This window comes from Barbus barbus, assembly GCF_936440315.1.
Source record: "Barbus barbus genome assembly, chromosome: 41".
Taxonomy (NCBI): Eukaryota; Metazoa; Chordata; class Actinopteri; order Cypriniformes; family Cyprinidae; genus Barbus; species Barbus barbus.
Genome location: NC_136719.1, coordinates 22,955,902 through 22,974,535, shown reverse-complemented (window position 1 = coordinate 22,974,535; position 18,634 = coordinate 22,955,902). Strand labels below are relative to the sequence as shown.

Genomic DNA, 18,634 nt, shown 5'->3' with positions numbered 1-18,634 from the left:
ATGACTTTTGGGTGCATGGCATCAGATTAATTGTGTGATTCAAAAAGACAGTGTGTGTTTGCTAAAGCCTTCTGTAATGCTATAAACTCACTCTAAGGACACTGAGACGAGTACATGAATGCTGCCTCATACTCTTTCTCCTGCTAATGATGCTGTGCAGAAGTGATATACATTGTCTTGCTTTATTAATAACTATCTGGCTCTTCTTTTAATTCTGGTATGAAAAGTGACCTGGACATTTTTTGTGGCATTCACATGCCAATGTGATTCAAGTGCAACGATGCCGTGGTTGCATTACCATCAGTCACATCTGTGAAATGCCTTATGAATATGTTTGTCTATATAGATGGTTTTTGTTGCCATCTATCAAGTAGTTATGGGCTCAATACCACTTGGCATCCAAAAAGCAGTGCCATGGCATTGCAGCGTGGGAGTTTTGCACATGCAAACACACTCACATTTTCAGAAAAATACACAAATTATCTTTGGTTTATTGTCAGATAATGTGTTCATGCAGTGTCCACCATGATTTTATGGTTCACCTAATGTCAGTTTTACAATCTACTGACAGCCAGTTAATGGGTAGTACAGTATACATTTTTAAAAGCAATTTTGTTTACATAGTAGGCCATGCTTTCATAAATGCTATCCAGATATTGGTACTGATAAGTCAATTAAAAAATCCTATGTTGGTTAAAGCGATAGTTCACCCGAAAATAACAATTCTGTCATAATTTACTCACCCTTAACTTGTTCCAAACCTGTATTTTTGAGTTTGTTTCTTCTGTTTAATAGAAGATATTCTTCAGAAAAACTATGGAAGTCAATGGCTACCATCAGATGAGCCATTTGTAACCATAGTGCAAATTTCCATATGTGTACACACACACACATATATATATATATATATAGTTATAAAAAGTGATATTTTAAGAGTGATATTTTTAACCTTGTTCCCTTACTATGAGAACATACTAATAGCCTAGAAGATAATATTACATTTGACTAATAATAGACATTTTATTTAATTTTACAGTAAAATACTGTTCAATGTAAAGAAGTAAAAAAACGAACAGTCATCTTAAATTGTACAGTGGAAAAATTCATTGCACGGTATTTTGTCAGTTTTTGTTAATAATTACTTGTTTTATTTTGCATCTTATGTTATTTAATCAATGTTTATTGCATTATTTTAGTGTCACGTTTGTTACCATGTCCTTGTTTTTTTTTTTTTTTAACTCAGCTTGTGAATGGGCCTCTCATTTGCTTATTGTTGTGTCTCTTTTATAACTTGTAATATTATTATGGTGTTTATATTCTGCAAGTCACGTAGATTTTATCACTTTAGATGGCATAGCATTAGTAAATTATAGCATACAGTTTTACCGTTCAGTGTAGGCTAGTTAAACCTAAAATGCTGCAGTTTTGTATTGCAAAGTGCTGGCACCCACAGCTTTTACAGTAAGATTTTTGCATTTTGTAAAGTGACATCACATGTAGAGTGTAGACAGTCATTTAGAAGAGCACTGGCCGCACCTCCTTCATTGACAGCTCATGTAATCTCCAAGCTGTTGGTTATTTGTGCTCCTCTCGACGGGCTTAATCTGTCCAGACTGCAGAGGGCTTTTGGCAGGAGAGTCAGAGCGGAGCATCTTTTGCGCACTTGCCTCTAGGTAAGTCAAAGGACGGGACGCTGACCCGAGTAAAACCGATTCCTGTCCCATTCACAGAGACCAGACGAGACTGAGGCTGCTGCTGCTAAAAACAGGTCAGACTTTAAATTACAGTGTTCATGTTGACGTGCAGTTTTTGCAACTAATTATATTTGCATGCAATACATGAGCACGGTAATTTAAAGTGTAATTTATTTGCAATAGAATATTTTATTGTCTGAGTGCACGCAACAATTGATGAAGAAATCAACTTCTCTTGGACTGATGACCGTGAGTGATTTGCAGTTAAATGCACACTGCATACGAAAGAATTTTGCATACCGATCACACTGCATTAATTGCACAGGAATGTGCATCATTGCATTTCGGACGCGTTGCAAATGTCTATTTCGTTGAGATCTGCGCAGCATCCTCTCTCCTCGCATGTCATTCTTTGTCACTGCTGTCCTTGCTTGAGCTTCGATAGTTTCTGCAAGAGACAGAGATCGTGCTGGAGTTGTTACAGGCCTGAAGGTAAGGTCAAAAACTGGCTGTTTGTAAAATAATCACCCATGCATGCTTCAGAATGCACGTTGTAAATGATGATTAATTAATGCATCACGTGCACGTTAAAGGTGCACGCTGGTTTGTGCATGAACAGATTAGATCCCGTCGTTAGTCACTGAGGTGTATGGGACATCTCGCACCGGGACATGCGCTGCATGATTTAATGATCCGTGCTGAGCTGCATGTTTATGTTGGTATGCGATATATGAGTGGTTAGTTCACAGACGCACTGTACATTAAAGCTGCATCGTAAAGACAAAGCCAGGCAAGTACAGAATGGCCTTTTTATGTGAGTCAAGAGAGACTGCAAGTGTAATACAACATCTTTGTTGTTGTTCTTGAGTTTTTGTTTTGCAGTGTTGTGCATTGTAATATGCATTTTACTATTAGAATTTAAAACAGAAAAAAACAAAGGGAAAGATGAGTCGACTGTTTATGTCCAGTTAATGTTAGTCATTTGAACAGAAAAATAATGCAGAAAAGTATTCTGTAAGTGTATCAAGGCAGTGTTAGATTGTCTGTGAAATATTGTAAATATCATATGGAATTTGTGAGTATACTGGAGCGGGAATTCTGTTTGTTTGAACCTTTTGAAAAAAAGTTATTTTAAAAAATATTAATATTAATTGCGATTAATCGCATCCAAAATAAAAGTTTTTGTTTACAGAATATATGTGTGTACACATTTATTATGTGTATATATAAAGATATATATATTTGGAAAATATTTACATATATATATATATATATTTATATTCATATAATTTATATTATATATAAATATATTTAATATATAAACATAAAATTTTTCTTAAATATATACATGTATATGTGTGTATTTATATATACATAATACATATGCACAGTACACACACATATATATTCTCTAAACAAAACTTTTATTTTGGATGTGATCAATCGCGGTTAATTATTTGACAGCACTATTTAATTTGTTTTGTTAAATATTGTTTTATTTTAAATGAATTTGCATTTTAATAAAATTATATTTCATTGTAATTTATGTTATTATAATTTATTAAATGAATTACATTTTTACTATTGATATTCATTTAAATGTTGTAATATAAATCATTAATATATTTAAAATTTGATAAAATATATCAAATTTAATTAATTTATAATTAAATTAATGTTTTTTTAAATATTTATCTTAATTTTATTTTAATTATTAATGTATTTGTCATTTTAAAAAAAATATATGTTCTCATTAAAGTTTCATTATTTAAATGTATTTATTGTCAAATTTATTTAAATGAAATTAATATTTTAAATATTTATCTTCATTTCAAACTATTTTCAATTAAAGTTTATTGTAATCATTAAAATGTTTGTAATTTTACAGATAATATATATTTTTATGAATTTCATAACAAATTGTCATGCCTTAATGTTAATGTATGTTTGTTTATTTTTGTTTATTTGTTTGTTGATCAGTCTCTATCATGATTCTGCAAAGACATTGTTTATTACAGTGATGACACTGACTGCATGCAGCTATGCAAGTTCACCTGAGTCCTTGTATTCTTTGAGAGCTGTAGTCCAATCATGCCTCCTAATTGGATGCTCCTTTTCTCTTTAGGTTGTCTAATTTGTTTATTAAGCAGTCTATCAGTGGTCTACTAATAGTCCACAAAATACTCCATTCCATGGGGTTTTCTCCACCTTGGGTTACTCAGTGACACGTTTAGATGACAAGACTTACCAGAACTCCTCTTAACTTAACAGAACTCAGTATTGCAAATCTCAGAGAAGTTGTTTTATGTTGGACGACAAATCTGTATTTATAAATAAAACTGTTTAAATCTGTATTTAAACAGTCTCCATCTGTTTCCTAGAGCAGACAATAGGCCCCAATTTATGTTACGTTAAAGGAAGAGACCCTATCATGTCAAAACAGGATGTGCAGCTTTACCTTACACCATACGTCTGCACAATGCATTCTTCTGCAGATACAATTTTATAATAGTAGCATAACTTGATACATAAATGGCTATATTCACATTGATTACATATGATTAATTTGTATTTTGATTAATAAAACTCTTCTACAACATGGTGAAAAATAACCAGTCATTCCAGCTTTCCATGCTGCCATTTTTTTGTGCTGTCTTTGTGTGCAGTTGATGGATTGTTCAGTTTTCTAGATGGGTTTTGTTGAAGATGATGACTTTATCAAATGCATTCAATCATTTGATTCATGTGGACACCTATATATTATGTTTGGACATGCAAAGGGTGTAGATTGGACAAAATCCACCTGCAAACTCCATAGATATTCCAGTTCAAATAGAATCAGAGATATTTATTTTACAAATGTGCCATGCATCAATCATAAAAGTTGCCTAAACTCCAGCATTAGGACGCACATATACGTGTCTGTACACTGACCAGCCAAAACCTGATTAGCGTCTTAAAGCCATGTAGGACAGCCAATGAGAAGCTCTGGAAATTTGAAACAGGGCATCAGAGGTCAGTGACACACTAAAACAGGCTGATAGATGAACACACATCCAATCAAGACAGACTGTCCGTTAGCAGCTGATAATGAACACGAGACTGCGTCAGAGAGACTGAGCTGCATTCTAAAGGATGCAAAGACGTTTTGAGCTTGATTTTGATTTTAAAATTTAATTAGATATATTTATTAGCGATCAGGCCTCATGGCTCCTGGAATATTTGGGATTGTTTTGGCTGCAAGTAAAGGTATATTCACAGAGTTTTGATTTATTGCGCACTTTTTCCGAACGGATCGAACCGATCACGGACGTAGGTCTTTGTTGGTCACTTTATAAATCTGTTCTTTTTGTATCCTCTCCAGAAATCCCTGTAGAAGCTCACGCAGAAATGGGACGTAAGGAGGGCACCTATGATTGGAAAAAGAGCACGGATAACATCCAGGATGTGTTTGAATTCATGGAGGTGCTCGGATCGTAAGTTCATTTAGTTCTTCTTATTACTCATTTTAAAAGCTGGGAAAGGTTTATTAACATACGTTTGTTGTCAATAGGGTAAGCTTTAGTGTAAGTAAATATATCAGAATTTATGTCACAGGTACAATTTTATTTGAACAAAGTACACTGAATTTTTTTTTTTCAAAATTGTAAATGAATCAAGGATTATTGGAGTATGTTAGAGTTCATTTTTACCTGCAAATCACATGTTCATGCTAAAATTCCCTTTGTAATTATTTTTTAAAAAGTGATTAATTACTCGCAATTCCTGAGTCAAAATTGATGTAGATGGTGTACAATTTTCACTTAGAATTTGCTAGTAAAGTTTACATTTAGAATTACAAAGAAACAATTGTGAATTGAATTAAATGGGAAATTTTAAGTAGAAAGACTGAAATAAATTTTTATGTTTTATTTACAAATGTATTATTTAACTGTATTAATTTACTGTATTCATACGATATTTTTGCAGTGTAGCTTAATTGTTCTTGCCATAATAAATAAATATATAAAATATTTGTACATAAAAGTAAAAAGTTTTTAAAAAGTACACAAAAAATAGTTTACACTACAGATTTTTTGTTACTCCAAAAAAAAAATTATACATTAAAAAAAATGTATTTTCAGTTTGTTAGAGACATTTCCAAGAAAGCTGTTTTTGCTCACCCAGCCGGTAAAGGATTGACCCCGTTACCCAACTTTACCAGGTTTACACTGGCCTTTAGTGCTTTATAAGCTTGGTAATTCAGGCCTTGGCATTTGGCAGGTTACCAGTTCATTTAGAAAAATCTCATGAGCATTCAGCTTTAACTGTGTCTTAACATTTTCAGTCTTGTGTTGTGATTTGGAGCGAAGAAAATAGTTTACTAATATTTATCTTATCTTAACTTTAATACGCAGATCCAAGTATACCTTTCGGAGGCTGATTCCGTTGAAAAGTGCATCACTATCGGTCTGTAATGAAACATTGATCATTTCAACATGAACTCAAACAATTGCAAGAATTTGTAGGCGGGACTATCAGTTTGACCAGCCAATAGGAGGCAGATGGGAGAAATGTTCAGGAATCCTATCTGAAAACATCTGTTTGTTGACGCTTCTTCACCTTGAATAAACATGAATTATGATTTAGATTGTGAATAAGCTGTTTAATCTCAAATCCATTATCCCATCTGGGCAACTTAACGGGTCTCAGACGGTAAACCAGACACCAGTGATCCGGCCCTGCTGTCCTGAATCGCATCGAGGGAGCGGAAAGCTGACTAGACAATGAGCTCAGCAGACATGAGCAGCTGTACATTGTCTTTGCTGACTGTAGAGCGATCACCAAGCAGAATAATGTCCCATCCGTGAAGACAGACGCTGTGAGATCAGCACAAGCGTCAGAAACAGTTATTTTGGACCTTTCTTTCCATTCACGACTAAATGATCAGCTACTGTTGGGATTCAAGTGTTTCTCTCTCTTCATATGATTGGCTGATGTTGAGTTTTATTCAGTGAAGTACACTCTCAGAAAAAAAGGTACAAAAGCTGTGGCTGTGGTTGTGCCTTTTCAAAAAACTTTTGTACCTTTTAGCTATACGCTTTAGGTACTAATATGTACCTTTGAGGTACCAATATGGATACAAAATTGTACCTTTTGAAAACATACCACCCCAGTTTGTACCTTTTTTTCTGAGAGTGTAGCATTCAGGTCACCCTGCGGCTGTCATTCTCGTTGTATTGGTGTGTAGGTGAATCAAGGGTAAAGCACAGGTTAAGACACCTCCAGACCGGAGTGTGTTAATCGCTTTGGCAGACAAGAACAGGGATCACCGGTGTCAGGGAACAGCTAACGGGATGGAGCCAGATTTGTGATAATCTACCGGACATGGCCTGCAATGTGCTGTCTATTGCTTTGATACTGATTTTTTCTGTGTTAGTTACTATACTCGATTATTCTCATGAATTAAGGCAAGGCACCCTAGGTGAATAGGGTACAAATATAACTAATAAATATGACTATACTTTCCTACTTTATTGATTATATTAATAATTGCATTTAGGTTTTCTAAAATATTATTTGTAAACGAGTTGATCTAACTATTATCTAATTAAATAGTTGCTCATTTGCATACATTTTCTGAACATTGAACATTTCTGTTTCATTTTGTTGATGTTAAAGGAATTTTTCACTCAGAAATTGTTCATATATTTCACAAATTTAGAAGAAATGGCAAGTAACACATAGAATTAAAAAAAATTTTGAAACACTGAATTTCTTGTAAAATGTACTCCAATAGTTTTTTCTTTATTTACAACTTTCAAAAAACATTTCACAGTGTTACAAAAGGGATTTTTTTCTCTTTTTGTCACTCCATAAATTAATAAATACTGTAAATAGTTAGAAAAATAGGAATGAAATGTTGTATAAATATACAAAATACTGAAAAAAAGGAAAACGTTTTTTTGTTTTTGAGAAAATGACCTTTAAAGACATGTATTATAAATGAAATAGATACTGTATAGTGCAATAAAATAAACATTTAAAAGTCTATTTTGCATGTTTGGTTTACACTAATCTGAAAAAAGTCTCAATTACGGCCACTTCAAAAAAATAGAAAGAAAAAAAAAAGTTATTGTCTGTAGTGTCTTGCCTTAATGAACACATAATGTACTTAATTTGATTATTTTAAATCTTAACTCTTTTTTAGTCATTTTTTTATGAAATGTAAACATTTTTTTATTTTGCCATCACTATTTATTGTTTTTATTGTTTTTATTTTTTTTTTGAGAATTTGTGAATTCTCCAAATTTATAAAGAATTTTTAAAAAAAGGAAAATTTTGAGAATTTTTATTTGTTTTGCGACCACATTCACCTTGTCCTCAAATGTGAGGTGCGAATTAAAAACCAAAAACCTGAGTTTACAATTCACACAGGTCCTAAAGCGACATAATTATCCAGTTTCAGGCATAAACTAGTGTGTCTAGAGAGCTCTGTCACAACCTGCCCTTGCCTGTGGGTGTTAGTGGCACCAGCGGGGCATTATGGGCCGTAGGGAGTTGTGCGCAGTGCTTTCCACTGAAAAAAACAACCTGAATTAAACTCCCACAATCCCTTAGCAGGCTTCTACTGGACTTGACACCCATCAGGATGAAGTACGGTATCTATAATTGGCTTATATTGATGAGGCAGTGATGAAAAATTCATGTTTTTATGTATTTCATTGGCAGTTTTCTTTGCCTTTGGGCACATTCTGTGCACTGACCTTCAGTGTGAGCTGTACTTAGTTTTTATTATTTATTTATTCATGCATTTCATTAAAATCCACAGTAGTTAATGAATTGAGGACTTTCTAAAGGATTATTCACTCCTGACCGCGGGTGAAGGTAAAACACGCATCTCTGAGCTTCTGCATTCAGTGCAGGAAAATGGTGTTCGTGTTAGACGCTGGCAGTTTCGTGCCGCTTCATTTGTGCGTGGGAGGCTGAGATTGATTGTCAGAAGCCATGTGTGATAGAGCACTTCTTTTGGAAAAGGTGTGATTTCAACCAAGAGTCCAAACCATTATGAATTCAGTGTTATATCAAAAAAATATACCTATAATAACTGCTTATATTTTAAGTAGCAAATGTTATATAAAAAAAGAAATTTATACAGTTAAAAATAATACATTTAGTAAGATTTACACTCAATTTTTTTGCTAGATGAGATAAATCATTCCATAATTTAATACCCCTAAATCTTATCAAGTATTGACCTCTACAAGTGAGAACTTTAGGAAAATGAAAATTTGAAAATTACACTGTTATTTTCAAGATATATTCTCTTAATATTATTTTGATGTTATTAAAATACTTTAAACAGTTAAAAATAATACATTATTGGGTTTTACACTCAAATAACACTATTATTTTCAAGATATATTCTCTTAATATTTATTTTAAGTAGCAATTTTTATTAACTTATTTTATACAGTTAAAAAAATTATACATTTAGTCACATTTACACTCAAATTACCAAAATATATTCTTTTAATGTTTATTTTAATGTTATTAAATTATTTTATGCAGTTTAAATAATACATTTAGTGAGATTTACACTAAAATTATAGAACTGAACTAAAACTGAACTACAATAAATACTACTTAAGTATTAAACAGTTAATACTACTTAATTATATTAAGTACTAATATAAAAAAACTAGAGCTGTCAAACGAGTAATTGCGATTAATCGCATCCAAAAGTTTAGTTTTTTTACATAATATGTGTGTGTACTGTGTATATTTATTATGTATATATAAATACAATAAATTGAAAATATTTACATGTATATACATTTATATTCTTACAGTATATTATATTCTTTATATTTATATTTGATATATTATACATAAATATATTTAATATGTAAACATAACATATTTTTCTTAAATATATACATGCATGTGTTTGTATTTATATATACATAATAAATATACACAGTATACACACATATATTATGTAAACAAAAACTTTTATTTTGGTAAAAAAAACACAAACGCCAAACATTATAAAAATTGAACTAAAACTAAAATGAAACCTGCAAATGTAAAATGAAAAGCTGATTAAAAATAAATAAATAAATAAATAAGAACTACAATGGAATATAAATAATACTTAAAATTACATTGCTGGGCATTTTCTTGCTGTCCTAATTCAAAAGTGTCCACCCTCATGTCTGCAGGATTTGTATGTGTATTGTTCACCTCATCAAATCAATTGCACTAATAGTAATTGCTTCACACATTACTTCATACCAGATCTCCCCAGAGCCCTGGCCACTTTCACATGCTGGCAATGCTACAAGCACTTCTGGCTGTTATTAAATGGGCAACTCTCAGTGCAGAGCTGAGATCTCGGCAGGGTTTAAAAGGTCACATCCTCACCTTCATTAAAACCTGCTTTGCTCTCAGGGGGAAGTGCCACACCGGCATCACATAAACCAGGATCATGCTCTCTCTCAGATCCATGGACAAAAACACAATCCCAGGTAATTGCACATTTGACCTTACCTCATCTTTCTATCTTTGCTTTCTCCAGGGGAGCGTTCTCAGAGGTCTTCATGGTGAAGGAGAGAAAAACAGGGAAGCTTTTTGCTCTGAAGTGTGTGAAGAAGAAAAACAAAAGGGACATCAACCTGGAGAATGAAATCGCTGTGTTGAGAAAGTAAGAATGAATTAAACCAACACTAGCTGTGATGTAAAAATCTTACAGAATTTGCTGAAGATGCACTCACCCTCAGGCCATCCAAGATGAAGATGAGATTGTTTTTTCATGTGAACGGATTTGGCGAAATGTAGCATTGCATCACTTGCTCACCAATAGATCCTCTGCAGTGAATGGGTGCCGTCAGAATGAGAGTCCAAACAGCTGATAAGAACAGCACAATAATCCACAAGTAATCCACACAACGCCAGTCCAGCAGTTAACATCTTGTGAAATGAGAAGCTACGTGTTTCTCAGGAACAAATCCATGCTTCTTACTTTAAACTGCCACTTCTGGCCAAAATATAACTCCATAATAACACGTCCTTTGGTGAAAAAGATGTCCTCTCACATCGAAATCCGGTGCTTGATCTGAAAAAAACAAACAGTGCTTGATCTGTGCATATTTCTCTCCTGATTCAGATGAGACAACATTATTATGAGAGGAATCGTATTTTAGCTGGAAGCAATGGTTTAAATCTTAAAAACATACAATTTTTTACTTCACAAGAAGAGTTGGAGTGGAGTTGTGTGGATTATTGTGATGTTTTTATCAGATGTTTGGACTCTCATTCTGACGGCACCCATTCACTGCAGAGCATCCATTGGTGAGCAAGTGATATAATGCTACATTTCTCCAGATCTGTTCCCATGTTAAATCAGCATAAGTCTATATTTCTTTCCACTAATGTCTTAATTTGGTGTCATTTAGGATCCAACATGACAATGTGGTTTGCTTGGAGGATTTCTATGAAAGTCGGACGCATTACTACCTGGTCATGCAGCTGTAAGCACCTCTGTTTGCATTAACACCCATGCAACTCCTGTTACTTTAAACCTGTTTGTGTCTTTATAGCATGTTTGTTACATTGCTCATTTCCCATCAGCGTTTCAGGTGGTGAACTGTTTGACCGGATCCTGGACCGGGGCATGTATTCAGAGGCAGATGCTAGTCTGGTCATCAGACAGGTGCTGGAGGCAGTCAGCTACCTGCACAAAAACGGCATAGTCCACCGCGACCTCAAGGTACAGAGACGCCACATTCACACAAACATATACATATACGTATCAAGCTGTAGATATACAGGGATGATATCAACAGATGTGGACTAAAAACCACAAAACACTGACTTTCTACATCTGATTTCTCTCTACAGCCAGAGAATCTGCTCTACTACAGCCCCGATGAAAACTCCAAGATCATGATCAGTGATTTTGGCCTGTCTAAGATGGAAGATAATGGCATCATGTCTACGGCCTGCGGGACTCCAGGATATGTCGGTAGGAATGATGTCAAATAAATGAGCTTTTAAACAGCCAGTGAATGTCAAAGCACAAGAGACGCATCTGTAAAACTGAAAGGCTGCATACGCAGTTGCTTTTTGATTGAAATTTCACAAAATATTTACCTTACCTTCATGTTTCTCTGAGTGACACACACATTCAGTGGGAAATACTGTAGTGCTTTGTGTGGTTAATGTGCTGGAATAGTATTTGTTAGTATTATTATTTTATAAAACTGCACTGGTTGCATCAGCAGAAAAATTGATTTAGAGACAGTGTAAGATAATGCATTTGGATAACAGATTATAAAAACATTGTAATGTTATTTAACTGTTAGTATTTAGTATTTATTAATGCTTTTATTTTATAATTTGAGCTTTTATTGTAAGATTAGTTTAAATTTGAGGCATTTTGATAGACTATGAAAACAGGTGTTATCTTAGTATTATTTATAAACTGTTATATTATTAATATTAAATTATATTTGTACACATATTAATATGCTTTTATTTTAATATTTTCAGTTTTTAATTTTAGTTGCAATTGCATGTATTTTGTATTATATTTACAGTGTACTGTTTGTAGTATTTATTATAGTGTTTATTAATGTTTTAATTTTTATATTTTCAGTTATTATTTTAGTTTAAGTTTTAGAAATTTCTAAAACATATTTTTATTCATTTAATATTTCTATCTATTTTATTTCTTTTTTTTCCAGCTTTATTTCAGTGGACAAAAATGATTTTAAATCGTTTTATTTGTAGTTAACAACAACACTGATTAAAAAACAACCCACGCACTGATGATCTTGCACAATAAACCCAAGGATATTTAAGACAATAAACAAGTTTTATTTTAAAACCATGTTGTTTCTAATAATCTGTATTTCCTCACAGCCCCTGAAGTATTGGCCCAGAAACCTTACAGCAAAGCCGTTGACTGCTGGTCTATTGGAGTCATCACCTACATCCTGTAAGTCCCTTCCTGGTAGGGAAGTCATTTCTAAGAAACTGATTGTTGTACTATATTTGCTCCACAAGTGAGTTGGACTTTAAACAGCACTGCTATTTACAGAGAGGGATAAACGGACGCCAAGTTCTTAATTTAGAAACCTAAAGCTTGTGTTTGTCGAGTTTGAGTCGGAGTGAGTAACTGGTTCACCAAAGAAAGTAGCTGTGCTGTTTAACTCCACACAAATAGGTCTCTAAGATACACAGAGCCCCCTGCTGAAAGTTTGCATTTATTTATTTTGCTGTATCTTTACAGTCTCTGTGGATATCCTCCTTTCTATGAAGAAACCGAGACTCGTCTGTTTTCTAAAATCATGAAGGCGCAGTATGAGTTCGACTCGCCCTTCTGGGATGATATCTCTGAGTCTGGTTAGCATCCTATACTTCCCTATTGCTAAATCATCTCATGTGATTCTGTAAAACACACCTGTAACTAGAAGCCTTTAACCTCATGTATCTTTATTATCTCTCTAGCAAAGGACTTCATCCGAAACATGATGCAGAAGAATCCTAAGATGCGTTATGACACAGAACAGGCTCTCAGACACCCCTGGTGAGTGACCGCAGCACAGATTTACTGCTCTTTAAAGCTTATGAGCCTTAGTGGAGATCTCTGTTATGATTCATTTATGAATCAGACATGTCAGATATACAAAACAAATGAGACACTGTTGACACAGAGTAAGAGTATAAAGCTATAAAATTATGGATTGTATAGCACAGATCATTTGCATTGTCATTATTGCTAACTAAAACTATTAAATATAACTTTCGGTCAGAAATAAAATATGAATATTAGATAAAAAATATCAAAAATAATATTTGGTAATTGAAATGAAGCAGAAATAAAATACAATACAAATATGAGATGAAAATGTAAGTTTAAAAATATATAAAAAAAAAAAAAATTAATTGGCGATTGAAATGAAGCAGAAAAATAAATAAAATAAAACTATTCGATGAAAAAAAAAGCCTTAAAATTTGTACAAATTATTTTCAGTAATTGAAATGAAGCAAAAATAAAATGAAATAAAATAGAAATATTAGATAAAATATTAACATTAAATTTAAACTACTTAAATGATTTAAAATATTTTGGTAATTGAATTAAAGCAGAAATAAAATTAAAAATTAATATTAGATGGAAAACTTAAACTAAAATAAAAAATGTTGCATTTGCAATTAACTGAAATAAAGTTCTAGTACTAAAATTACTAAAGCTGAAATAAAAAGATAAAGCTAAAATATACATTTAAATTAAAATGAAAAATGAAACGAATAAAACCACATTTAATATTAATACTATAATAGTATAAAAATAATATACTGAAATAACACTCATAATTCAGTCTTAATTTAATGAGAGACACTGAGTTCATATGTAGACAATGTTGAGATCTCTTCTGAAACTTTAGCTGAGACACATATGAGATTACATGGGTCTTTTCTCTCAGACTTGAGCAAAAGTCTCCATTTGCTCTTCGCTTAACCTCATTGCTATGCAGGAGAAACGACCAGAGAATCCCATCCAGAACTGATAAGATTAAACTACTCTAAACTTATTTCTGTCTTAGGGATTGGTTAAAACAGGAAACCAAATCCTTCTGTTTTCCACCAGCTCTGATTTTAAATCCAGCTTTGTCCTGCAGGATTATAGGAAAGACGGCCCGGAGTCAGGACATCTACCACTCCGTCAGCGAGCAGATCCAGAAAAACTTCACGGCCAAGTCCAAGTGGAAGGTAAGGTCATGTTTCATAACTCTGTGGTTTAGTCTCAGTTGGCTTTTTCAGATGACCTCTGGACTGATTACACAATTAGTGGCTGATTTTGTCACCCGTCTTGCCTATAATTGCTCCATCTGTGTGAATATCTGGAACAGACCAGTTGCAGCAGTCTGATTTATACTTAGACATTTAAAGCAGTGCTAAAGTATTTTCTCCTAATCAAATCAGCTGCCTAGAAAAAGATTTTTATTTGACATAAAATGGGTCTCCTTCTCATGGTGGCCAACATATTGAGAGAAAATGAACTAATTAACTCGAACTTGTGATGTTGCACACCAGTCAGTCTGATTCCCACAATGCAATGCAGCACACACACAGTTTGAACTACTACCACAACCAAAAGTAATATAAGCTACCAAATCTTAACACATTTGTACACATAATTAAATTAAGATAACCATTTTTATTTCAAACTTAACTTAACTTAACTTAACTTAACTTAACTTATTTCAAACTTAAATTAACTTATTTCACTGCCATTTCAATGTCGCACTGGTAACTGAAGATCAAGCTTAGTACACTACATTATGGGTGACAGTACTCAATGCAGTAAGCTCTGTTTATACACTGCAAATTATGACAAAAGTATGTCTTTTAGTCATACAGTGAAATTTGCATACTTTGCTTACATAGCCAAACATTTCAATATTTGTGCACCTTTAAAATGCATTGGTAGTTTTTAATTTTGCTTCATGGTTCACTATAAAGATTAGGTGCTAAACTGAAACAGTTAGCTTGTTTAATTGTTTCCTGCGTTCTACTGACTGTCTGAAATCATGATCTCGTCACTCCAGCAAGCCTTCAACGCTACGGCGGCCATTCACCACATGAAGAAACTGCAGCTGGCCCACTCTGAGGTCTGTCTCCGTCTGAAACAGACACCTGCGCCTGAGATCAAGGTCATCGCAACATCCACACCTGAATCAGTCCGCAAGAAGCTGTTCACTGAGACCCCCGAACCAAGCGGCAACGTTCCCAGCAATCAGATGAACGTGCCGTCCGGCTCCATCGAGTCAAAGAGTCAGTATCACCCGGTCCGGGTCAGTCACAGTGACACTACCCATGTCGGGACCCTCACCACTGCAGAGAAGAGCAAACATGTGTATCACTCACAGCCAGCGGACCTAAATGGGTATGTATTTGTGAGTAAATTATGGAAAACATGACCTTTGTTTGATAATTTGAACTATCTAAGTTTGATAACTAAGCTGTGAAAATGTGTTATACAGACCCCACCATTTTTATAAGGTCACAGTTATGACCGCATTAACATATGACCTTCTACATTTACATACCTGCTGAAAAAGAAAACAGCTTAAACCAGCCTAAGCTGGTTTGCTGGTCTTAGCTGGTTTAAACTGGTCTTCCAGTCTGGCCAGGATACTGTAAAACCAGCCAACAGACCAACTAAGAACAGTTTCCAGCAACTTAGCGGTGACCTTGTTACTCATTTCACATTCGAGATTACATCTTAAAGGGACAGTAGCAGGAAGACTGGTTAGAGATAAGGTGGAAAATGGTGATGTAAGACTAAATTATGATGTTTTTGGTGCAAGAAACCTTAACTAACATTATTAGTGGACAGTTAATGTGCTATTTAAAACCTATTTTCAGTGTTGTTATTGTTAACTGAAACTTTTCAAAATTGTTTTAGGTAATTAAAATAGCATTGAAATAAAAATGAATTAAAATTTTTAGATGAATTTCAATGTATTTCACTTAGTTGTTCTAATTTTCATCTAAGTTGTTTAGGTTAAGTACCGAAATTGCTAAAACTAAAACTGAAATAAAAATAAATGAATGCTAAATAGAAATAAAAATATACCCCCAACAACCACCAAAACATAAATAAATAAAATAATAAAAATGACATACATAACCCATTTTTTCACTGTAGTTATTGTTAACTAAAACTTTTTAATCATTAATTGAAATAAAGGCAGAATAAAATAAAATATAAATATTAGATAAACTTGTTGCCTTGGCAACTAACTGAAATAAGCTTAAGTACTAAAACTGAAATAAAACCAAAAAGAAATATTTGAAAATAAATATATGACAAAAGGACTTAACAAAATTACTAAAACTAAAATTAAAATTAAAATACAAAATCTTAGTAATAGAACTAAAAGAACACAGCCTATTTTACTTCCCTAATCTGCATATTTTTAAGTAAAACAGGAAAAATGTGGTACTTACTTACTTACTTTTGTCATTTAGCAGACGCTTTTGTCCAAAGCGACTTACAAATAAGAAAAAGTAACTAAAACTAAAAAGTTACAACTCTATAAATACTATCTACCCACATATTTAAGAAAATAAAGAAATTAAATAAAATTAACACATGCATATAACAACAACATTTCAATAATAAACATATCAATGAAAAAATTTAATAAAAAGCTACTACTATCCCTTGCCGGTGTCCCTGCCCGGTGGAGTCGCACGGTAGAGTCGATGGTCTTTACACTCTTTGGTCTTCACACTAGGAGGGCTTCACACGACGACTGCCGCGACCGCTGCCGCGGTATAATAACCTTTATTATACCAATCCAACAAATGATCATTTCAATTCAGCTGGACCCACTTTCCTGTTTATCAACTACAAATGGCCAAGCAAGTGCACACACTGACAAGATACACGATACAGTACGAGACCAAACGCGATTTCAGCAACTCTCATCCTAGTAAACAAAATAAGCGTTTTTTTTGTGTGGTACAGGATTTGATTTTCATCAATTGAGTCTTGATTTTCTTTCCATACATGCTCTAATTAATAACTTAAAATTCTTCAGGTATGCAAAAAGATGCTCCAATCGTAACGGGCAGACCCCGCAGACTGGCGTTTGCTCTGTCATGTGATTGGCTGCTTTGGCACTGCGTGATTTTGACTGGTAAATATGACTGCTTGAATTTCACTGCATATTATAAATGTATGTTGACATGAAAATGCTGAATGCCCTTATTTCTCGTGCTTGCTACAGGTCTGTGACTTTCTGTGGGCAGGTCCTGCTGCTCTGTCCTGCTCAAGAGTGTTAGCAAGACAGCTAACACTAAATTTAGGGGAGTGCCTCCAAACCAGCAAACACACACACACACACACATGCGCGAGCGCGCGCAGAGCACAAATCCAGCCTGTCACACACTCGCAAACGACAGTAACAGTATCCCTGTAAAAGCAGAAACGATTACATGTTAGGTGCTGAACCTCAGACTTTGTATTTTCCTTTGAGGAAACGGTTTTACATTATCAAGGTCAATTCATCTCTCTGTATTAACACATTTGGAGCAGGGGTCCGTGTTATTGGACACTTGTAGTATTGGGAGTTTTGTACATATACTCTCTGTGATGCATGGCTAGTTTGTAATGTGCAATAATGTGTACTACAGTAGTAATTCACGTGTTTTGCTTCACGGTAAGCCGTAATTATTATTGATTGTATATATTTATTCAATAGTTTGTTTTTGTTTTGTTTTTTTTGGTAATTTATTTTTCTAATGCTGAAATTATTATTGTTTAATGTTTATCCATTCTATATTTTTATCATAATAAAACAGATAAAAATTATTTAACGCCTTTTCCCACCACCATAGTAAGCCTAGCCCTTGTTTTGTGCACTATAATACACTATGTTCCTCACAGACATGAACTTTACTGTTAGAAATACTGTAAATTGTGACTATAGATTATAATTAAGTGTCCTCTAAACTACAGAAAAGGTTTATGTTTGTGTAGGCTGCTACTGTTGATGCTTTGTGCAATATTTTTACCAATAAACCCTCACACATCAGTTTTTGTCACTCTTCTGAGGAAAATTCATACACTTGTTTTGGCAATGTAAAAATTACTGGCTCAAAACCTCTCTTTTCTTTATTCACAGCTGATCTAGACAAGTATATGAAAACCAGGGGCGTAAGTTTCGTCAAACAGGGGGGACAATAAACATAAAAAAACCTCAAGAGCTATTTTTGAAGCGGACACAAATAATACAGCTAAAATTGTAAGGAGGATAAGTATACACAGAGGAAAGCCTTACAACTATTAGTGTATCAGGGAGACTGTGCCACATTAGACAACTTCAAGCTGTTTGGTCGCGCGGTCAACAGTTAAAGTAGCCCGATTCCGCGGGAAAACC

At 33.7% G+C, this 18,634-nt stretch overlaps 2 protein-coding genes across 8 annotated transcripts in view; both read left to right on the top strand.

The window, feature by feature from the left end:
* LOC306860169 (F-actin-monooxygenase mical1-like) overlaps positions 1–18,634 on the top strand; it is a 359,843-nt gene that overhangs the window by 41,367 nt on the left and 299,842 nt on the right. The gene's annotated exons all lie outside the window — the stretch shown is intronic.
* LOC306860266 (calcium/calmodulin-dependent protein kinase type 1D-like) lies at positions 1,504–18,353 on the top strand. 4 transcript variants are annotated; one of them, XM_079401879.1, is made up of 13 exons: positions 1,504–1,768; positions 5,059–5,170; positions 10,255–10,380; positions 11,132–11,206; positions 11,307–11,445; positions 11,577–11,700; positions 12,600–12,675; positions 12,970–13,082; positions 13,188–13,266; positions 14,363–14,453; positions 15,293–15,630; positions 17,294–17,392; positions 17,483–18,353. In XM_079401879.1, exons 2-12 carry the CDS (start codon positions 5,085–5,087, stop codon positions 17,358–17,360), a joined length of 1,314 nt encoding a protein of 437 aa, XP_079258005.1. In that variant the 5' UTR covers positions 1,504–1,768; positions 5,059–5,084; the 3' UTR covers positions 17,361–17,392; positions 17,483–18,353. The 4 variants fall into 4 exon arrangements, with proteins under 4 accessions (XP_079258005.1, XP_079258006.1, XP_079258003.1 ...); XM_079401880.1 differs by having other exon boundaries at positions 1,613–1,673; XM_079401877.1 differs by having other exon boundaries at positions 1,662–2,186.